The following is a 23,788-nucleotide window of genomic DNA, read 5'->3' as shown; positions in this document are numbered from 1 at the left end:
CTACCGTGTACACCACCGTGTACACCAGCATAACGTTACATGGTTACTACCAGCACGTCTTCCAGCACAGGTTCGTGTTTGTGCTTTATCGATGAATCTCTGTTACTGTTCCCCTCGGCTGTCGCTCTGCCTGCGGAACGTTACTATGCTAACGGTTGTTCTAGTTTACCGAGCTTCAGGTGAAATGAAGAAACTCTTCTAAACGGGACAATTATCTTTTCTAAACTAATCCGGCCAGTAATGAACCTACTTTTATGTTGCTGACTGCACGCATGCTATTATTACGTAAACGTTTCAGCCACGAGGACGCTTCCATCAACACTAGTAAAGAAAGAAGTTCATTTATAAAAACGAAAAATCACGCCATTGTTACGTCTTTTGGAAAGCATCGTACACAATAACGCAAAACTATTAAATTGAGTAGAGTAGGCTGAAAGTATTTGGCTGCTAGCTATAATGCTATGCCTACAGTATGGAGAGCTTCGGCAGATGATGTGAAACAACGAGGCTCTAGTTACATGGTAACGTTAGCACTTCTTGTCCTAACGTTAACGCAGCATGGGCAGCAGGAGCCCGAAGGATGTTTAGATTCTTCAGGCTCACTTCACTGCCACAGAAACTAGTGCAACGTTAGCCTCACGGTTACTGGGGGCCATTTCCGCCCACTAAAGAAAAAAAGACCATACCAGTCAGTCAAAAATGATGAGATCGTAGAACGTTTGACTTACTATCGTAGGTTTGGACTCATACGGAAGCCCTAAACGGACATGATTGAAATACATAAATAAATACCGTTATCTCGATATTGCGAGATAATTATCTCGAAAAAACGAGCTAGTTGTATCAATAAGACGAGATAATTAACTCGCCATCACAAGAAAACAAAAGGGCGTCTTCTGTTATGAGCCTACTTCCAATGTTTGGGTCAAATGAGTCGACGGTAAATGCATTTAAACGAGCGGACTGAGGCTCTACTGAACACCGCTCAGTGAAGCACCGGAGTTCCGCTGTAGCTACAAACTGTGGGAAGAACTAGTTCACTCACTCACAAGGAAACTATAAATGCATATCAGAATCAGAAATACTTTATTGATCATGGGGGTAAATTGGGTTACATTACAGTTGCTCCCATTCTACAATAGTTTGACGTTATAACACAGATAAAGTATGAGAGAATATAGAAAACGCTTAACAATCAAATGAACATATCCAACGTTGTCTAGACTAGATAGGGACAGTTCCTCCTTAATGCAATATAAGCTTGTTTTTAATGTATAAATGAAATGTCTCTTAGTTTGAGCAGTGTACGAGTTGATGTTTGAACGGGTAGTCGCAGTGAACCACTGGTACAAACATGAGGCGGGCTGCTGGCTACATGAGACTAACACAGTGAATCAGCCCACTGGTCTGCCTTCACAGCCTCCTCGTGTTTAGCACTCATGCATCGAAGGGTGGAGTTTGTTAATTGCCTAAAGTTAGATTTTTTACCTCTGCCAATTGTGTTAACGCTTCAAAAATCATAAAGGTGATGTTGTAAAGATTATCTTGCTGTACAAAACGTGTAAATATTATAAACTTGTGATTGCCATAGAGCTTATTTTCTGCAATAATCCAAAATGCAGTGGTAACATCCCATGGGCTGTGGAGGGGAAGCTAACGTCCTGGGTTGGCCTCCACTAATAGCTCATCCCTGCAGCACTCCATTGGCTGAGATAGCTGAAGGTTTATACAAAATGTATGTATGGAAATAAGATCACCTGGATTATAATCAGAAGTATGAAACATGTCTCTTAAAAAGAAAATACCTCAACATTGTTTGGGAGAAATGTCTTTATTCTTAGATTATTGTGTTGCTGGAAAAAACATCTGTGACGACATACAGACACAAAATCAAGCATTTATACTCATCAATTTAGAGATATTCCAAAGTAAAAGTCATTGACATTTCTGAATACTTGAGGTGCTATAAAAACAGATTGCTCTAGAAAAGATATATTTGACTTCAGGACATCTCTCTCAACAGTAGAAATGTCAGACTTTTATTTTGGGAAACCTTTAAATTGATACAGTAGAAATGCTTGATTTTCAGTATGTATGTAGTCCAAGATATGCTGAAGTGCTCTTCCTCTAACCATCCATCTGGGCCATTTGAATGTATTTACCTTTGGCTGATATGCTAATGATAATAAGAGAAAACAACCTTTTGTTTTCTTGTGATAATTAGTTAATTTTCACGTTATCTCGAGACAACATCGCTAATTTTTTTGAGATAAAGACTAACTGGTGATCTCAAGATAAATGTATTATAAAATGTCCATTTAGAGCTTCCTTAGACTTTGTCTGAAGAGTTTAACTTAATAAATCAAAGATTTGACTTATCAGTGAAGTTTTGGTACCTCTCTAGTCACTGCTCAGTACTTGGTGTGTGTGGGACTGGAAGCCAAGTCCCTTCCAGCTGAGCTACTGCCGCCCTTTTACCAGCTAGGAATTAAAATGTCGGTCTGTGATGTGTATACTGATTTAATTTACCACCACATGGTGCTCAGAGTGAAACTTGAAGCCTACTTTATTTTCTTTTTAAGTCTTCACTTGGGACCTGTGAGCCCTAACCCCCCTGTTCACCTGAGAGCTTACTGCAGCCAGAGTCCGCAGGATGGAGGAGGAGGCCCGGTCCTTCCTGGGGAGCTTTGTGGAGGAGTTCCCAGCTGCTCTGGAGGACGGCAGTCCGCTACCTGTCAGCCCTCTGAGCCGCAAAGTCACCCTGGAGGAGCTGCATGGAGAGAGCCTGGAGCTGGGCCTGAGGCTGCTGGCTGCCAGGTACGACTGAGAGGGAGAAGTACACTAAATGGTTTTTACATGTTCTTATTTGGCATCCCATTACTGTCCAATATTTAAATCATTGCAAAGTGTCCACATGTGAAAAGCTATACTTATCAAAATAGGAAACAAATAGCAAAGTTAGGAAGGTTTGTTTATTTTAGCATGATTGTATTATTATGTAATAGGTTATAAGGTTAAAGGTACATTTCATTGTCATTGTACAACAGGGTTGCTCAAGAAAATGCAGTGTGTGTGTGTGTGTGTGTGTGTGTGTGTGTGTGTGTGTGTGTGTGTGTGTGTGTGTGTGTGTGTGTGTGTGTGTGTGTGTGTGTGTGTGTGTGTGTGTGTGTGTGTGCATTCCTCAGATTCCTGACAGCTCTGTTCTTGCCTGCTCATTCAGTATGCATGGTTGTCTTTGCTGTTGGATTCACACTGCAGGGTGGACAGAGAGATAGTTGCTGACACACTGGATAAACAAGAGAGCTGTGACATAACAATATACAGTAACATAACACTCCCCCTCATATCGTCCTCCAATAATATTACTAATCTGTGATCATTTATGTTCTGTAAATGTTCCATGTGAATCAATTCAGACAGGACAGGCCACATCACATGTGGGAGTGGTGAGTTGGAAAATGAGGACATCAAGGGAGGAAAGTGTTCTGTGACTTTTTTTAGTCATGGAGTTTGATCACACAAAAGTGGAAAGTCATGAAAAGATGTCTCGTCCTTTTTGCTCTGCACTGTGCAAATCGTCCGAGGTCATTTGTCTCCTCTCTGTTATTCTCTTGATGAGTCCTAGATGAGCTCTGAGCAAACCTTCAAACTAAGCTGAACAAAATGAAAACAATTTGTACGAGGCCACGGCCTCTCAGGAAGACCTCATATCCTGTCTGTAGAAACACCATTGTTCCCTCCACTTCCTGTTTCCTTAGCACAGGCTTTTTCATCAACAGAAATGTAATCCTGTAGAGAAGGAGTGAAAAATGATAGAGTTGATCTCACAGTTCTATTTTCATGAACCAGTCGCTCTGTAAATGAGCACTGATTGTGGTCCAGTGACATGTGACCTATATGTTTGCTTGTTTGTTTCTGTACTGAGGTGGATCTGTCCCCTCTGGCTCTACAGTTGTGCATCACTTGACAAAGTACACAACATGCATTTCTGCTTGTCTTTGTTGGTTCAGGGGGGCTCCTGCAGGCCTCAGTGCCCTCCTGTGCCAGGCAGCGCTGTCCCAGCTGCTGCAGAACGACCTTTCACCTTTCCACTGTGCGCAGGAAGCTGGGCACAACCAGGAAGAGGAGCAGCCGGTAGTCTGTAAGTGTTTTACTTTCAGCTCATTTTGGAGGCTGTAGTTTGTGGTACTTTTAAATGATATTGTGTTGTACCGTGTGGTGTCTCTATAGTCTACCCTTATTGATAAATGAGAGGCTTGTTGCCGGGACAAGACACCAGCTACAAATCTCTACTGACACTCAGGGGCAGTGGACATCGCAACAAGTTGTGAAGACTGCATTGACATATTATCCCCTTACAACAATGATATGGCAAACCCAAAGTCTGGCACCGGCTAAATATGTCCCCAGTGCAACATTGGACGTAACAATAGTTCCTATCACATATTACAAAAATTAATCTTCATAAAAACAAGTTGTACAAATAATAATATATAAACAAGCATCTTAAAGCTACTGCAGATGTAAAAACGAACACATTTAACTTACCAAATGCTGATCACTTAAAGACAAACTCCATCCTCCTTTCTTTGTTGACAAAGAGTTTAATCCCACGGTTAAATCCCAACTCACAAATCCGTTTCTCCTCCTTCAGCCATTGAGTGCTAGCTAAAACATAAATGTATCTACACCAAGCAAAAGGCAAAAAATGTCATAATTTCTTCCATATCTTTCAATTTGAACTCTTACTACTCCGACTAAGCCTCTGCTTAGGTTTCGTTTCACAATAGTCAAGCGCTCGCCCACTGACCAATCACAGCGCATGCTGCACCTCACTGCAGCGCTGCACCTGAAAACCGAGCTGCGTGTTAATGCTGACGTACTTGTAGGCCAGCTAGCAGCTCTGGCACATCAAAGAATACGCCCAACATGTCAAACTAAAGATCTGATTGGTTGAACACTATGACAGTCAACTATATCGTCCCCATTCACTTAAACTGCACATGGATGCACTGGTGAGTCTGCAGGCTGGGGCCTCTCTTCTTACCTAGAGACACAGAGGTGAAATCTGATTGGATAAAAGCTCTACTTAAAACAAGCTGCACTGGAAGCAGAGCAACTGAAGAAGACCGTAGCTGTGCAATGAGAAAATAAGATAATGGGAAAAATATTTGTATAAATGATAATACCTGTAATGTATTTAAGAAAAAATTATAAAATAGCTATAACTTTGTGATTCTGTTTAGGCCAGCAGAGAAGGCCTTGCTGGCCCTGACGGCCCACCACTGGTATATATACTGTGTATATAGTGTATAAGAACCAAAAGGTTATTATTGATTTCTTTGTTGATTTGATCTGACCACTACCAGTGCTTCAGTCAGACGCAGTCCAACGTCTCTTCCTCACAAAGCTGATAGAAGTGACGCTGGCTTGGCATCAGGACTTCCCCAAGCACCCCCCCTCCCGGTTCCTCCACTGCTCCGTTCATGCCATCAAGAACACAAGGAGGAAGATGGAGGACAAACACTTGGCCCTGGCTGAGTTCAACCAGCTATTTGGAATCCAGGTACAATGCTTTCACTGCAGCAATACTGCTTCTCACTGGTTTTCTTGCCAAAACACCTTCAAAATGAATAAAAGCCTTTTTTTGTCTCTCTTGACCACGGACCAGAGCGGAGTGGATTGTGCCTACTACGCTGTGTTCGATGGCCATGGAGGGGTGGACGCTGCCACCTACGCTGCCACTCACCTCCATGTTGCTCTGAGTAAACAGGAGACCCTGCAGAGTGACACAGCCACAGCCTTTAAAAGTGCCTTCAAACACACAGATGACATGTTCAGGGGCAAAGCCAAGAGAGAGGTACTAAAGCAGCACCGGGCCAACATCCTGAACACACATAAGCGTGCACCATCACATACGCACACACAAACTGGTGTTATTGTGCCACTGGTATATTCTCTGTACAAGTTCTATTCTTATTGTAGTTGTATAAAAACCCTTTTACAGCCAACTGCTGTGTTGTTGGGTGCCACAATCAATATTGCTTACATTTGAGATGATAAACTGTGATTTTAAGCTTTAGCGAGCAAAAATATCGACGAAGCATTTCAGAGACGGATAGAAAATGAATCAGAAAAATGCTCCTCAGCCGTCAAGGCAAAAGGCAACTATTAAGAGCAGGGATCAGATTAGAGACCCACAAAAATACATCATGTTTTCAGAAGACAAAGGGTCTATTCCTCTTATTAGGGCCTGAGCACCGACAACGTCGGGCCACGAGGACCCTATTGAAACTGTAGGAATTATTATTATTTTTCTCTCCAATGAATCGCCTTTTTGGGGGCTTTATCATATCCGAAAACTCACCAAAGTTGGCATGCATATCAGGACTGCGGGAAAATTTGATATTTTATTGGTCCCATGCTCGAGTATGAGAAAATTGCTCGCTAGCGCCCCCTAGAAAATAGCCCCCTCATCCCGTAGGTCCGATTAACTTGAAATTTTACACACACATGCAACCAAATGAGGTCTACAAAAAGCCTCTTGGACCCCGAAGCTCCACCTACCAAAATTTTCCACCATTTTGAATTTAGTGAAAAACACATTTTTGCAAACTCCTTACACACTGGGTCTGATTGCTACTAAATTTGCTGTAGATCAGTATTGGATCTATATCATAACATTTTATCAAAAGCTTTTCGATATCTCATTTCGTTTAGAAGATATAGACCAATGAACTTGATAGGGCGTGGCTTTGTTTTTCAATACTCATAACTTCAAAACCATTTAACCTATAATCGCGAAATTTGTCGCATATGTGCACATCGCATCCTGTTACGTACCCTAACATTTTAATTCCATTCAACCACTAGGGAGCGATACAGTAAGCCATTTGTGGCTTTTTTGTCAATTTTCATCATTTTCAGACATGGTACTTTATCGAACTCCTCCCACAGAATTCATGCAATCGACTTTAAATTTGGTCAGGATGATCTAAAGACATTAATGATGAAAAGTTACTAAAATGGTCTACAGACATTGAACGACCTTCGTTTTATGTGGCGCCCATTGCCGTGGCAACGCGTCATTTGCCATGAAAAAGGAAGCTTATTTTTCTGTGGCTTAGGATGCTCAACGAGCCTGAGGACTTTTCACAGGTGTCATAGGTGATGAAAATGAATATTTCATATGGCTTTTTGGCTTGACCGTTTCAAATGTTCTCGATAGCGCCCCCTACAAATATTCAAAAACGCAGCCCCAGCACTATGTTTGATCTACATGTATGACATTTGGTAAGCACATGTATCATATGGAGACTTAAAAAAGGGGGGGAGCATGCTCTAAAATTAACAGGAAGTCAGACATTTTTGTGTTAATTTCCCCTTGATTTCTAGTTGGTATACTTTAACGAACTCTTCCTAGGGACTTTGTCAGATACACTTCAAATTTAGTGAGTACAACCTAAAGACCTTTGCAATTAAAAATTACTCAAAGCTTTACGTTTGATGGAATGGCGTAGCTGTTGTGTGGCGGACATTTTATGTGATTCGCCGTTAAACAACAAGCTGATATAACTCCACTGGACTTGCTCAAATCTGTCCCAAACTTGCTGTACTTGATAACAGTCAAGGCCTGAGGATGTCTAAACGCCAATTTTCACTCATCGTCATAGCGCCACCTACTGGCAACAGGAAGTCAGCGATATGTGACAAACAGCATCCGATTTACATGACATTTACATGATGTGGTCTGCACTTGATGTAGAGCAACATAATGCATGTTTGCGCGTGTTATCTAGCGCCACATAGTGGAGACAGGAACTGGTGGAATAACACTACATAATTTCACACAGTCCACGCGGTAAAAATAGGTTTAACTCCGGGACGCGTTGTCCGATGGTCAAAGACATTCGCGCCGGCGTCCCGCCAGTTCCCCCGAGACGCGGGAAGGTGTGAGGGCCCGTACATCGTTGCAGTTTTAATTATTTATTGTCTTACTTCCCTATTTATCTTTACTTATTTTTGCCGTAGCTGCTGCTGTACCTCAATTTCCCCTCTGGACATCAATAAAGGCTTATCTTATCTTAAATTGTATCATATTATTATATCATGACCAATTAAAATAATACTATAAATCAATTAATTCATATCGAATTTAAGTTATTAAGTACAATAAAATTATATTAACAGTGAATTTATATTCATTTTTATTCTCAAAATACAAACAGGAACATGAATTTCACATTACAGTATGTATACGTTTAGCAATTTACAGGAAAACATCTAATCTAAATCATAACAAAAAAAACATAAAAACGGTATACAACAGTAAAAACAGCTGGTGGGCAAAGTACAAAGGTGCGTGGGGTTGCATGACTAAACAGACATTATAAAGATGATGACCCATTACTGTACTTGCCTTCGGGTCTCCTTCTGCAACACCAACGTCAGGAAACATTCATAAAAATGACGGTAAATGAAAACAGCTCATGAAGATATCAGGAACGTCAATAGACTTTGGTGTTTATGACCAACTGAAGACCGGCTACATGGTCCCGGTGTAGACCGCATTGTGTCCTGCGTCCTGCAAGCTCTAAACCGAGTATTTCCATTAAGTGAGGACGCGTCTGAGACGGCCAATCTCCTGTCATGTGCTACATGTGTGAAAGGCCTCTCCCGACATTGTCTGGAGTTGGTATGCGAAAACCATTTGAGAGTTTTCTGGTCCGGCTCATTGATAATGTGTGTGTTGTCAGCGTCTGCGGAGTGGCACTACAGGAGTGGCGGTGCTGATCCAGGGACAACAGCTGTCTGTGGCTTGGCTGGGAGACTCTCAAGCAATACTGGTCAGAGAGGGACAAGCTATAACACTCATGGAGCCCCATAAACCAGACAGAGAGGTAGGGATCTCACACACACACACACACACACAGTACAGCCACACACACACACACACGTACGTGTTGTGTCGCTGTGGCCTTGCTGTCTGTCTGTCTGTACAGTCGACTGGCCAAAAGTCCGATACTTGAGTCAACCGGCTGGCTTGGCTCGGTGGCCGGTCGATCGATCGATGCGTCACTATATTTGACACTTTTAATGCATCAAATGGTTGGTCAATGAAAGGCTTCTTCCCAGGCTATCTCTACTTTCAAAGAAGCTGAAAGTCGGCATCCTTAAGCTCAGTAAACATGCTGCTGAATTAGGTGAACTGAGGAAGATGTCTGTTTGTCTGACTGGACGTCTGTTCTGCAATGGTTCTTCACCAAAACACAGGGGTTCAATGTGATGAGTAGATTGATGACAGTCACATATGGCACATGTGGAGTTCATCTCTCTTCTGTCCTCCACTGTCCAGGATGAGAAGCAGAGGATTGAGGAGCTTGGTGGCTGTATCACCTTCATGGGTTGCTGGCGTGTTAATGGCACCTATGCTGTATCCAGAGCTATAGGTGAGTCAATCACAACCAACAACAGCAGGCAATAATGCATTCGTGTGTTTCCCCCTTTTTGTTTTGGGCTTAGAGCTATGCTAGGTAATGTATTTTAGAAACCTTTGTTGATTTTAGTTGTTGAAATACTCATTTGATCCCGACAGCAATCAATAAATCAAATGCTTTTGCATAAAGATGTGTCTGTTGCAGGACTGTAATAAGCCCGCCCAATGACATGATTGGACAAGGTAAATGTGATACCTTTTCCAGAAAGAACATAAGCACATTAGCGCTGAGCAATCAATTATGATACAAATATAGATTTTCTTTCCAATATTGATATGTTAAACAGATGCAAATCACATATAAAAATCCTAATATGTTAACAAATGTTTTCCACTGTTATGTGTTACATGAAACAAACCCTTCACACATATTGCAATATTTTCCAATTGCTGAGATGTTTAGACAAAAGCATCAGAACGCTAACTTTAGTCACTGTGCCATATACAAAGACACCAAAAGTACAAACGCATTCTCCTTTTCCCCCCTTTGTTTGTTCTATTCTGCCACACACTTCTTGCAAAACACTACACACTGTTTCTTGCATTAGACACACAAGAATACAATCTTCTTCAACTTAAATCTTATTTAGGGGGTTAATACATATTAGTTAAGTTTTTGAATGAGGCCCAATGTTAGTGAATTAACCCGGGGCCATTCACATTTTACACCATGTCAACACATGACCTGTTTCCTAACCTGAGAACAATGAATGCTGAATGTGTAGCTTATTCTGGCCTTTGTGTCACTTCCTCACTGTGTAAACCCAAGCTGGACCTCTAGTCAATGTGTGTGCATGCCACCATCTACTGGACAAATTGTGCTTGTTGCGTTTTTTGAAGTGAACATGAAATTGGCTCATAACTGAGAATAAAAGTGACACATTTCTAGTGTCCTGATCTGAGTAAGTCTGCTGTCTTTAGCGGAATCTGCTGACCACATGTCCACATCCCTACTCCAGGTGACTTTGACCAGAAGCCCTATGTGTCTGGAGATGCTGACTGCTCCACAACCCAGCTGTTAGGGGATGAGGACTACGTGCTGCTGGCATGCGATGGCTTCTTTGATGCAGTCAAACCTTCAGAGGTCCCACATCTGGTCCTGGATGCACTCCATCAGTCTGTTGACCCCGAGGGCGGGGGAGACGCTACGCTGGAACAGTCAGAGGACACTGTTGGACTGAGAGTCGCTCAACAGTTGGTAAGTCACGCTAAAGCAGCCGGATCCAGTGATAATATCACGGTGATGCTGGTGTTCCTGCGTCCACTTAAACAGCTTCTGGCTCAGAACTCCAGCACAGGAACTGCACAAGATGCACCACAGCAGTGAAGAAGGAGGTCTGCTGCTCAGACACCACTGTGCCAAGCTGCTGCCCAACTGCCTATTTTTGTCAGACTGACAAAACACACGAACACAGCTGATGCTAACAAAACACACGAACACAGCTGATGCTAACAAAACACACGAACACAGCTGATGCTAACAAAACACATGAACACAGCTGATGCTAACAAAGCACATGAACACAACTGATGCTAACAAAACACACAAACACAGCTGATGCTAACAAAACACACGAACACAGCTGATGCTAACAAAACACATGAACACAGCTGATGCTAACAAAACACACGAACACAGCTGATGCTAACAAAACACATGAACACAGCTGATGCTAACAAAACACACGAACACAGCTGATGCTAACGAAACACATGAACACAGCTGATGCTAACATAACACATGAACACAGCATACTCTGTTATTTCAACTGTATTTCAACTTGAAAGGTTTGATAGATGATGAAGGGCCAGATCAAGCCAGACTCACGGGGAAGCTATGAGCTGTGGGTTCCCTGAAGCATTGGAATACTGTCTGCGTCAGGTTGGCCGGGTATCAATTTGTTTGTGATCATTCATTTGTTTAAGGATATGCACTATGCAAGCATAATATCAACCTTTTATGTATGTATGTCTGGTGCATGTCAAATATGATTTGATTTGAATGTTAGCGTTCACATCAGTACCTGGTCGTCTCACGTGAGACTGACTCTAATAAGGACGGTGTTTTTGTTCTCTTGTAAAAGAAATAGAGCTAACATGAGTATTGCAAACATTTCAACTTTGTTTCTGTTACAACCCATTTGAAAAAAAAACACTTTTTACTGAAACCGATGTGTGATTATGAAATGAATATCTTAGTGATTTATTCCTTTGGGTAGGCAAAGACAGGCCATAATGAAGAAAGATATTCATAATAACAACACACTATGTGGTTTAATTCTGCTGACAGAGCGTACCCTCAGTGGACAGAGGGCTGATCCATTCACACACCTTCGATTGCTAATCTTTGGAAGCTCTAATTTTCATATTGAATTTTGGTGTCTGAATCCAATTTCAGCAAATTGCACCAATTAGTAACCTTCTGGAAATGTCAAAGAGGGGAACTGAGGTTTACTGTTGCTATGCCTGTCAAGCTTTCTGCTCTCACCATGGATCCACAGAGACCTGGATACAGCAGCGGAGGCGGGGCCTCATCCATTCCTATAAAAGTTGCGAAGCGGCGCTTAATATTATATTGGCAAATATGTAAAATGTTGCTTCATAGCCAGGCGTTCTTCCTGGAGGCTCAGCTTTCACTCGGCTCACAGAGCCATCGGTGCCGCATTTACCAGCTCAGCTTGAAGTACGTTCTTAAGTAATGCCTGTAATGTAATGTAATGTAATGCCTGTAATGTAATGCATGTAATGTAATGCCTCCTTCATTTCACTCTGAGGTTTTCTAGCTGGCAGCTGAAAAGTCAACTCTCTCTGGCAGATTTTGTCAGCGGTAGCTAACTAGCTAATTCAGCTAACGTGAGCTCCATGACAGTTGAAAATGCTTTCTCCATTTAGTATATTTATTTAGTTTACAAACATGAATCTCTCAGAAATGGGCCTTAAATAAGGACAGAGTAGCTCCTTTAAGAATAGCAAAATAATGTAATAAGCTAAAAAATGTGTTCACTGTTTGCCTTGGAACCACTGCTGCGTTAATACTTAAGGTAGCAAACCAGTTAGCCAAATATGCTAATCTGAGCGATCTCTGTTTGGGGGAGGGGCTTAGCGAAAGGTCAGTTCATGCCACGTAAATGCAAAAAGTTTTAATAGATATCTACGGCCTTTTTGGTCTTTATGCTCTGTATTAGTACTTTTGTCAATTTTAAGTTCTTATCTATCGCATCTCATTCACATGTTCTCATCATCTGTATTACATTTCTAATAAAGATTTTGGATTGCATGTTTTCAATCTGCAGTGAGATTGGATTCACACTGACATTCATTTGAGTATTTTTGCCAGTTGTGATGACGATTCCTCCATTCTGTGCTGTGCTGCAGTGTTTCATTAGGGAAATAGAATCCTTAGCTTCAGTCTCAAAAATGCAATCAGTCTCTAAGAACTGATGACATTATATCTCTAATGCTAAGCAGTATGTCTGTAAAAGATGTGTGCACTGTGCACTACACAGGAAAGGACTTGCAACTGGCCCTCAGCTGTAATTTAGAAGGACTGAGAAACGGGGGTAGTTTGTTTTGGATCTCTGGAATACATTGCATGCTAATTCTTTCTTTACATGTTTGTAATACTTGACTTCTTTCTTTACTGGGCTTGTATAAAACCAGAAAAGTAGTCCATGAATAGGAGATATGAGTTTACAGATAATTACAACCCCTCCTCGGCATTGTGGAGGTTGTTTTATAGCCATTATTATTATTTGCCAGTTAAACTCGTCTTTTTTGATTCTTCACAGTTCATTTTTTATATACACCCTGGTACATGATGTTTCGGAATATAATGCAACATGTTCATGAAAGTTAATTGTAATATTTTGGTCGCCTAAAAATGTCTTATTCAGTGTTTGGTTGTACTCAACTCCACCCTCTCGTATTACTTATGGTTGCAAAAAGCAAGATAGCGACGGCAAAAATGCTGAACTGACGGCGAAAGTTCTACAATTGCAATGATGTTCATGATTTCAACAATTAGCTTAGATATGTGTGTATCATCATGTTATGTTCATGTTGTACCTGTTAAGTCACTTCTGCGAAGAAAAAAAGGAACACCTTTGCCACACATCGTTCCTTGTATGTGGCACACCCTGCAGAGCTTGACTAACCTGCCTGGAATGCAGTATCAGTTAGAATGGGAGGGGACATGTACACAAAGACAAGGCTCATTTCAGACACACTGTATGAAAAGACAAACCGTCTGAACCATTTGCTGTGATTTACGGTATCGTCCAAGCAACAACTCCAGGTAAGAGCTATCTAAGCATGTCGCTTTGTGTGATTTAGCTTCTCAGCATAATCTAGAAACAAGACTTACAAATGCTATATAATCATCAGCTATTGAAATTATCATTGTCTCCTTATGTCTATATACTTTAAACATTTATGAGATAATATTGTCCAAAATATTAATGTGACAAAAGTAGAGCAGTAGCATCGTATTTACAAACATGAACAATGTTTAAGCAAGAGGGATCCCATTGTTTCCAGAGATGCCATATATGGTCATTTTGTAAAACACACATAACATTTACATAAAACAAGAAATATTTGGGAGCCCCAGAACTGACCAAATGTCGGGTGAGTCATAAATACATAATTAGATAATGGTGGCTAAAGGGGACATGTTCTGCATTTAACGAGGCTCATTCATTTACGGTAATATGTTGTTGGACATACACCTTAGATATTGTGAAGAAAATGAGCTTAGCTTCCACAAGAGATGACATGCCCATGAAGTTGATATAATACGTGAACATGCCTCTGTTGTTGCTGTGGAGGACGGAATGCTCGAGTTTGAAGTCTGTGTTTTAGAGCGAAAACAGAACATTTGTTACACAAAGTAACCATATGTTACAGTGTGAGACACTCAGGGGCTGCATTGACGTGCTGGTAGGCTAACTGTTCATGTGACACAGCGTTGGGAGTGTCTAGTGAAATGAACAACGCCTGGGCCTCTTTAGGATTGTCACATGTGTACAAATAATATTAAAACATCAAAGCTACTGCAGATGTAAAAACAAAAACAGTGCATGGATCTCATTTCGGCTGGAGGATGTTGACATTGATTATCCCTCATAGTGATTTGATTTTAGGTGGTACACTTCCTCCACACATTTACATGAATAATATCAACGTGAGAGACACTGAGTGGATTGAAGAAATGCTATCCAACAAGTACATTTAGAATTATTTTTTTTATAATTAATGTTGCTTGTGTAGACAGTAATATTATGCCGACAATAGTTGTGCTTGTGCAGACAGTTTTGGTTGTCCAGCTGCAAAAGGAAATATGCACTTCTGGAATATGGGTGGATCTTAAAAGAGCCTTTGAGTTAAAGAGAGCACAAGTTACAGCCTTTCACCTTGCCAAGAGTCAGCACCCTCCAGACAAAAAGTGTGAACTGTAGGTCTCCCTAACTACAAAGGCCTCCTCTCTGGCATTGCTGGAGCCTATCCTGATGACATCCTGGAGATTATCAGCTGCAGAATGCTTCTCCGGCACACAGCGAGCATCTGGCCTTACTCTCTCCTGTAGCTGTGAGCCTCTTGAAGTTGTGAAGAAGACAGATAGCCTTTACACACATTTCAGCAGTGGCAGGGATGACTCCATCAACACATCTGTACAAGTGTCCACTGGAAGGAACGATGCCTAATGCTTCTTTAACAAGCAACCAGCATGGCTGAGTCGTTAGTTGAAGATCTATTGCTCTCTGGTGATGTTGGAGCCTGGAAAGCATCAGATCTCGGCAGAAGAGAAAGGCCTCACGTCCCACAGAGACGGACGGTGGTCCACCGCGCTCCGCTCCTGGAATCCCTGCCTCTAATGGGAGGTTCAGGGTCGCGTTTCTTAGGGCTTCACCAAAGACAGAATTGCAGAGGGCTCCGCTGTCACTGGTTCAATTACCCTAAAGACATATTGGGCAGTACTGCGGGAACAATACTTCATCAGTGAAGAAGCGTGATTATTGCATGATCTTCTTCCTACGATCCATAATGGCAAAGAGAGTTCATACCACACCAACAAGTACTTATAATATCAGGAAGACATGTAGTAGGATTGGAAACAAAAACATGTGATGTAACCTGCATAGAGCATGGCCCACGACCAGAGACCAAAGCGTGATGTTTTTGTAGAAAGACGATTTTATGTTGTTTAATTCAGCATGCTGTCGAGCTGTCCGAGACCTCCAGCTGCTCCGGCACTCCGATCACCCTTAAGTTTGATCTCCGCAAGCGGTTCTCCAGGTCATCCAGCTTGACTGTCTGTTACCTCAGCATGTCATTCTTCGAGAGACGCTCAATAGTGGCAAGGCTGCCAAAAGATTTAATTGCTGACGTGTGTCTCGGTGAGCAATAAGTCATGTCTCCACTGGTATGGCTTAATAAATCCTAAAAGACTTCTTTGAGAGCTACGAATCTCTTGCCTACTCCAACCCCATGCACCCTGAAGTTGATGCTTTTTTTAAATTTCAAACATTTTCCTTTTGAAAAGTCTATGTATGAAACATACTATAGCCGAATGTCACTCTTTAACCTGTTAAACTGATGTCTGCCCGGTGTCACAGATGGCACACAGACAAGCTGCTGGCACCTCCAGAGCTGCCAGCCGAAGACGCTGGTGGCATTTGAGACAGCGATCGAGGATGGTCGGGGTGTTTGAGGTCAAACAAGACCACCAGTTCTACCATCTGACATCCATGATTAAAGAAGGCATGCAGACTTCCATCCAGACCACTATGGACACATCAGGCCAGGTGAAGACTCTCCGAGTTAAAGGCCACTGGTTGCATTATAAACATGAAACATTGTAGACACAAATTCACTCATAAACACTTCACCTTTTGCACAGGATACACCTGCAGCTGAAGATTTCATGGTAGAGCAAACTCAAGAGGCAAGTAGTAATGTCAAGCTGAAAACCTTTTTTTTAATAACACAAGCTTTGTCTTTTTTCACTTTCATTTAGTTGTTCTAAGAATTCCTGTCAAGCTATTTAAAACAAACACCATGTCATTTTCAATCCTTGCCTTCCAGGGGTTTGAGATGCAGACATTTGCAGGATCAGTGTTTGCTAAACTGAGGCGTTCACTGGACATCACAGAGGAGGAATATATGAAATCCTTCTGCTCAGAAGACTGCTACCTCCAGTTTGTCAGTAACTCCAAGAGCAAGGCAGATTTCTTTATCACGTAAGCTCTTCACATCATCTACACACAGACCTCCCATTGACTTCTTCTTCACTTTATCTCATCCTAACTCAAATTTCAAATCAAACCAACACCCAAAATGTCCATAATAATCCAATAATAGTTAAATAAGGTTGTGGAGGCAAGAAGCACCCTCCTTGTCTTCCAATCTTCCGACATGGAATGTATGAGGCAGAGGTTAATAGTCAGTGCATTACCTACTGTTGACTGCGGTTGGCACGGCCCCAGAGAAATGGGCAGGAGTACTAACACCAGAGCAAAGCAATATACTGCTGTGAATACGGGCAGCAGCTAAATGTATTTTAGTAACCAAGATGTAAAGCACACCCAGAAAAATACATAATTGTGTAAGTGTTTGATTAACCATCTGGATTAATTTGTGTATGTTTGACAGAACAGTGGCATGCAGATGTATTATTTAGCCTAGTTACTGTAAACTTTGCAGAACTACACCTGGTGCCACAGCCATGGCACCAGGTGTAGCACCTTTCACTATCATGTAGGAGACCAGAGCCTTTTTTATTTACAGTTACCATGGTCTTTCTATAAACTTAGCTATACTGCAGTTGCCAATTAAATGTAGAAAGTGAAAATTAAAAAAATGTTTCCATTGGACATTAAAAAAGCTTTGAACAATTATTGAATATTGATGTCTGTTTCTTGTTCTTTATGGGCTGTTCTTGGTTTTAGGAATGACAAGAGATTCTTCCTGAAAACCCAGAGCAGACGTGAGGTGAACTTTCTCCTGTCCAATCTGCAGGCGTACATGGACCACTTGGAGAAATACCCTCATTCACTGATGGTGAGGTTTCTAGGTAAGAGTAGCTTCGGTTGATGCTGCCGTAGCTGTTTAAACTTTAAGAGTAACTCCACTATTGACACTTTGCTGTCACTTTTGAGCACAAGGTCCTCGGGAGTCCAAACATTTTGTAATAACAAAGACCTGTTGTACTTGACCAAACTTCGGCTGTTACAACCCCACTGCTCATGAAAATATTTAATATTAATAATATGAAATAATGAAATCCTGATGTCAAATCTGAGGAACTAAGTGTTTGGGTTAGTTCCTCAGCTTTTAACACTCTAGCAAGACCAACAAGTGCTTTGTCATTCATCCTGAGATAATTGAATGCACCCACATCCTGTTGACCTGTTGCTGTGAAGCTTTTGTTGATCATGGCCTAAAGACTAGCATAAGACAAAAAATATGATTTACTAATTTGCTTTATTCTTCTCCCAAGACAGACATGGGTGGAAGCTTCTCATCAATGGCCTATGTTCAGCAATACAAAGGCCTAACCTAACCATTGCTCTTTTGACTTTCCAGGTGTCCACAGGATTGTTATTCCTAATCAAATAAAGGTATTCTATTAACATGATAACTAGCAGGTAAATATAACTAGTTATATCCTTACAGTACCAGTACTTACAGTGCAGTGTTGTCTGTCTGCTTTCCAGAAGTACTTCATTGTGATGCAGAGTGTGTTTTACCCTGATGAGAGGATCAATATTAGGTACAGTGTCAATGTTTCTGCTTTATTTTGTTGTGTTGATTTCTGATAAACTTTATGGTTGTATGAAAGCTGTGACCTTTTTGTTGCATAGATACGACATTAAAGGCTGTGAGCTGGGTAGATGGACTAACCCTGACAAAGGGGGGAAACAAATAATAAAAGTGCTGAAGGACAATAACTTCGAAGGGCAGTCCATTGCGTTCGGTAAGTGTCTGCTCCCTTACACTCACTTACTCTACTTATCTCTGTAGTCATACGAATGATGCTCTTGAGCAATGCACACTAAATGGAAAATTGTGTGGTGTTGATTTAGGTCAAGAAAAATCCTGGTTTGCCAATCAAGTGAAAGTGGATGCTGCCTTCCTTCAAGGACTCAATGTGCTGGACTATAGTCTCCTGCTGGCCCAGCAACCTCTGCACAGAGATGAGCTGGAAGGGAAACACTCTTTGGCAAACCTTGTTATACGCACCACAAAGTAGGTTTTATATGTCCTTTGAGCAGCTGCAAAACCAATTTTTGTGCATTACATTATGTCTCATTTTTCATTTTTTTGTCAGTTCAGTAAACTCTAGAAGACGTTTTACATACTCGTGAATAGCTTACTTGAAGTGAATGTGCTGTTAAAGGAAATACGCCCCTCCTTTCTTTAGAGCTGGATGGGAAGATTGCCACCACTCCCATGTCCCATGAGCGCTCATGCTAATCTTACCATAAAGACTGGAAGCAGGGAAAACAACTTGCTTGTCTCTCTAAACTTCATAAAAAGTCTACTAACACCATGAAAGCTCACTAATTGACCATGACCAAAGGTTAATCGGAGGGAGCTGAGGCTTGCCATAGGTGAGTGGTCGGCTGTGGAAACAGAAATAGCAATACTCAATGCTGGGAGCATGGTTTAGCATCAGCATACTCACGCCAAGCTGGTGTATTATGCAGACCATCCCTTTCCCACAGTGTAAAGGCTTTTTGTCCCAGTCCCGTATGCCACCTTAACTCCATCCTCACTCAGCATGATTTTACGACTACTTAAAAAAACTCCAGAAGCGTAGCCGGCCAATCAGGACGTGCCCACCCAAATACGTGCGGTACTCACCGTATATAAGGGAGCACACCCCGCTGCTAAACTATGCTACACCCTCTTCAGCGAGGGCCGTGGGAGCTGCAGGCCCCCCTTGGTAGAGGGCTCCGCCTGTGTTTACAGAATTACAATATAGTAACCTTCGTTCTAACTCACACAGGCTCCGCCTTCTACTAGGTTTTATGGGTGCAATGGGTAGGCCCATTGAATGCACGCCCTGCTGCCACATAACATAGACCCAGCCACATTGATCCTGACTGACTAAAGGTTTGTTATACCTTTTATAAACTAGTGGGAAACACTGTACAAACAGTATACACTACAGTACATTATCTGCTAACATGCAGCAGTCAAACTGACAAAAAAAACAGGATTTTCCTGTCAATATTATCCCACAAAAGCAACCAGACATATCTGAGGAACGGGTGAAATAGAATACTTTACTGATCTGGGCGGCTTCCTGAAGCAACTTCTTGACTGACACAGTGTGGCAGGACTGACATTAAAAGCTATATTGTATGAGGTAAACCATTATTGGTCCTTTTTTATTGGTAGAGAGCTTATTGGAACGAAAAAAAGACAACTAAATGCATACCTTAAAATAACAACTCATCACTGTGGCTAAGAGATAGAGTCGTCTTTCAATGTGAATCGGCGGTTTGATCCCCGGCTCCTCCGGCCCCATATCGATGTGTCCTTGGGCAAGTTCCAAATTGCTCCCGATGGCTGTGCCTGAGGTGCATAAATGAGTGTGAATGTTTTGTTCTGATGGACAGGTGGCACCTTGTACGATAGCGCCTGCCATCATGGTAAATGGTAAATGGACTGTACTTGTATAGCATAGTATCTTCTAGTCTTTCAGACCACTCAAAGCGCTTTCACACTGCATATCGTCATTCACCCATTCACACATCAGGACTGACTCACATTCACATTCACACACTGTAGGCACAGCTACTGGAGCACTTTTAGGGTTAAGTGTCCTGCCCAAAGCCCTCGCCCACAGTCATCAGTGTATGAATGGGTGTGAATGGGTGAATGAACATGTAGTGTTAAAGCGCTTGGAGTGGTCAGAAGACTAGAAAGTTGTTATACAAAAACAAGACAATTCACCCATCCATTTACCGTACTTTGATGTCAAATGCATGCCTGCTACACACAATGCTTGCAGGTTGAAATGTATGCAGACTTGAATTGATATGATGTCTTTAGCCCAGAGTTGGTTTTATGAAACAGATTATTCCTGGTTTAGTTTGTTCAGTGAGTAATTAGTTTAACCCCTGCTTTACTCTGAAAACCCTTCTAAATGTGTTGTGTTGATTCTATTTGTTTCTTTCCCAAAGGTCTGTGGACTTAGATGACAGTCCCACAGGGTCAGACCCCCCCACCATTCCATTACTGAAAGAGGCCATGGCCGAGGTGGCGTCAGATACTATAGACAAGCCACAGGCAGCAGCTGAGGACACTGGTGAAGGGATTCCCCTCCAGGAGATAAACTGCCCTGTGAAAGAAACCGGGACCGACTCAGAACTGCAGGAATTTCTTGAGCATCATCGTAGGCTACTGCCCAACTGCAAAAATGCAATTCATGTGATAGATGGGCCAGATCATCGCTACTTTGTGGGCATTATAGACATTTTTACCGTCTACGGCTGGAAGAAAAGACTGGAGAATCTGTGGAAATGTCTCCGCTACCCAGGCAGGGCCTATTCTACAGTCCGCCCCACCAAATATTCACACAGATTCTGCCAGTGGATTCAGAACCACTCTCAGTGACCAAATGAAGAAAACATTCAGCACTGACATACATAGCACCTGATGTATAACCCCCAGTGTCCACAGGATAGCCATCATTGTTGCATTCTGGTTCTGTTGTGATGACGTGATGGAGCAGTGGCTCAACCAGAATGCGATGAGCTGCATCTAGTGGACAGTGATGAAGTTGTAACCTTATGTGCAGTTACTGAGCTGGTATAGGCAAAATAGAAAAATGATAGGGGTTCCAGGGTAGTGGCAGGTTTCAATTAATGAATAAACAAATAATTGATGCGCAGACATAGAAACCTTGCAGTGGTATTGGCAGATTTTATAGAGGCACTCCCCATGTTGTCAGTTTATTATATTTACTTGCTCAGACCACCCTGTCAAGTCTTTCAGTTGAGTTTGCTTCTTTCTCTTTAATATATACTTAATGTACATGAATATACAACTTTAAATACATTGAATGGGTTATTCCTACTAGTGATGCAATTCACAACTGTTGAATGTAAAACTTGCTTCACATTCAGTCAGTGAATTACCTGCAGTCATTATGCAGCAGCAGGTACAAGCTGTCTACACAGGATGTTTCAGTCAGCATTCATCTGACTGAACAGATATTCAGTGGATGGGACTTATCCATTTCCCAACTGCCTTGTTTTGAGTGAGTTAGAACCTTTGAAGCAGAAAACTAATGTTCTGTGACTGTGACCCTGTCTCTCCGGGTCCACAGTGAAGATTGCCAGAGCTGAGCTCTCTTTTACCTTTCCGGTTTGCCAGAATTTCCTCAAGGCCAATGGAAAGTCCTACTTCATAGCTTCCACAAACTCCTCCCACACCCGGGTTTCTGCTTTGGCCACCAGCCCAGCTGACGCCCCTCTGTCCAACTGGTGCTGCTATAGAGACCTCTGGGCCAAGCAAAAATAAATGTGTTCCTGTCTGGTGGTTTTAGTGCACATTGCTCTGTAATGCTTGCCAGAGGATATGAGTTCAGTCCTGCAGGGTGGTCAGGGGAACACCAGTGATTTATTGTTCTTTTGTCCTTTCTGTACTGAAATTGATAAGCAATTACTGTTGTAAATACATTTGTTTTCATTCAATATAAAATGGATTAAATTTGTAAACTGCAATCAGAATTGTGTAGAAATATTTATGTAATTGCTTCTTATGTACCATGGCACTAGTGAAGATTTATTAAATGTATGTTTGCAAAGCAACTTCTGTTTTTAGATTATTCTTTGAGCCACTATGGAAGCTTTTCAATTTGAAAAATATTTCTTGTTTTACTCAGGACAAAATAATGTTGCTTCACAACATTCAGTGTAATATTAGCAGTGGTGGGCCGTTTTCCCATTATTTTATTTTCTCATTGCACAGCTACTGTGTTCCTCAGTTGCTCTGCTTCCAGTGCAGCTTGTTTTAAGTAGAGCTTTTATCCAATCAGATTTCACCTCTGTGTCTCTAGGTAGAAGAGAGGCCCGAAGCCTGCAGACTCACAAGTGAATCCATGTGCAGTTTAAGTGAATGGGGACGATATTGTTGATTGTCATAGTCTTCAACCAATCAGATCTTTAGTTTGACATGTTGGGCGTATTCTTTGACGTGTCAGAGCTGCTAGCTGGCCTACAAGTACGTCAGCATTAACGGGCAGCTCAGTTTTCAGGTGCGCTGTGATTGGTCAGTGGGCGAGCACGTGACTATCGTGAAACGAAACTTTAAATAGCCATCAGAGGCTTAGTTGGAGTAGTAAGAGTTCAAATTGAAAGATATGGAAGAAATCTTTTGCATTTTGCTTGGTGTAGATTATTTATTTTTTTACCTTCTTTGTTTTTTTAACACTCAATGGCTGAAGGAGGAGAAACGGATTTGTGAGTTGGGATTTAGCCGTGGGATTAAACTCTTTGTCAACAAAGAAAGGAGGAACAGCATTTGGTAAGTCAAATGCTGTTGTTGAGGGGTCTGAAGTCCCAGGCAGGCCGCAGCCTCGTGCATCTCCTGTTTCGATGTTATGCTGGATGAGATCTGTGCGGTCCACATCGTCCTCCGACAGTGTAAAACAGTCCTTGAACTCAAGTAGGAGCTGCCACAGCAGATTTTGTTCACTAGGAGTTAGACCATCACAGTTCTTCTGCTAGACCTCCTTCATTGCCAAGACCCTTTCACTGTCGTCAGGTGGAGAGGTGTTTGTCACCTGTGTGTGTGAACCTGCAGCTGACCAGACAGTGGTTGGAGGTGGGTGCAGCTCAGCAGCTGGCAGGGTGGAGGGCGGCGTAGGTGGCTCGTTTGAAGGAATGCCGCTGGTAGCAGCAGAGTTTGTTGTCTCTGCCGTTAGTGTGGCAATGGTGTGGGTCATGACACAGCCAGGCCGGGGTGGCTGTTGCCACATCTGGATGACATGGCCATCAGGAAAAGTGAGAGTTCAGGAAGTCTGTGCGCCAGTCTGCCTCAGAGCTCACCTCAGGCTTCCAGTGTGTCCGATGTAGGATGCTGTGGTAAGATACTTGCACCAAACTCCTGTCGTAGTCATAGTGTAGAATGTCATAAAAAAGTAATAAAAAGGATATAGTATCGTACATCGTAAAAAGTCCTAGGAGTAAAATGCAAATTGGGTAATCTTTTCTTCCAATCAGAGCAGTGAAACGTGTCACGCAAACGAAAAAGAATGAATACAAAGACTTATTATTA

General features: G+C 42.0%; 2 protein-coding genes across 2 annotated transcripts; both read left to right on the top strand.

Moving 5' to 3' along the window:
- On the top strand, window positions 1-12,769 carry ppm1f (protein phosphatase, Mg2+/Mn2+ dependent, 1F). Its single transcript, XM_079160543.1, has 8 exons — window positions 1-70; window positions 2,583-2,817; window positions 4,011-4,141; window positions 5,370-5,566; window positions 5,672-5,860; window positions 8,757-8,900; window positions 9,356-9,449; window positions 10,456-12,769. The coding sequence occupies exons 2-8, from the start codon at window positions 2,654-2,656 to the stop codon at window positions 10,821-10,823; spliced, it is 1,287 nt and encodes a 428-aa protein (XP_079016669.1). The 5' UTR covers window positions 1-70; window positions 2,583-2,653; the 3' UTR covers window positions 10,824-12,769.
- A 908-nt stretch (window positions 12,770-13,677) lies between these two features.
- Window positions 13,678-22,287, top strand: LOC306697588 (phosphatidylinositol 4-phosphate 5-kinase-like protein 1). Its single transcript, XM_079161590.1, has 10 exons — window positions 13,678-13,790; window positions 16,111-16,299; window positions 16,395-16,439; window positions 16,580-16,734; window positions 17,443-17,567; window positions 18,080-18,114; window positions 18,211-18,266; window positions 18,358-18,470; window positions 18,580-18,742; window positions 20,689-22,287. The coding sequence occupies exons 2-10, from the start codon at window positions 16,111-16,113 to the stop codon at window positions 21,119-21,121; spliced, it is 1,314 nt and encodes a 437-aa protein (XP_079017716.1). The 5' UTR covers window positions 13,678-13,790; the 3' UTR covers window positions 21,122-22,287.
- Window positions 22,288-23,788: the final 1,501 nt, after the last annotated feature.

This window comes from Pholis gunnellus (assembly GCF_910591455.1).
Source record: "Pholis gunnellus genome assembly, chromosome: 6".
NCBI classification, from domain to species: Eukaryota; Metazoa; Chordata; class Actinopteri; order Perciformes; family Pholidae; genus Pholis; species Pholis gunnellus.
The sequence above is the reverse complement of the archived record's forward strand: the minus strand, read 5'-3'. Positions and strand labels throughout refer to the sequence as shown.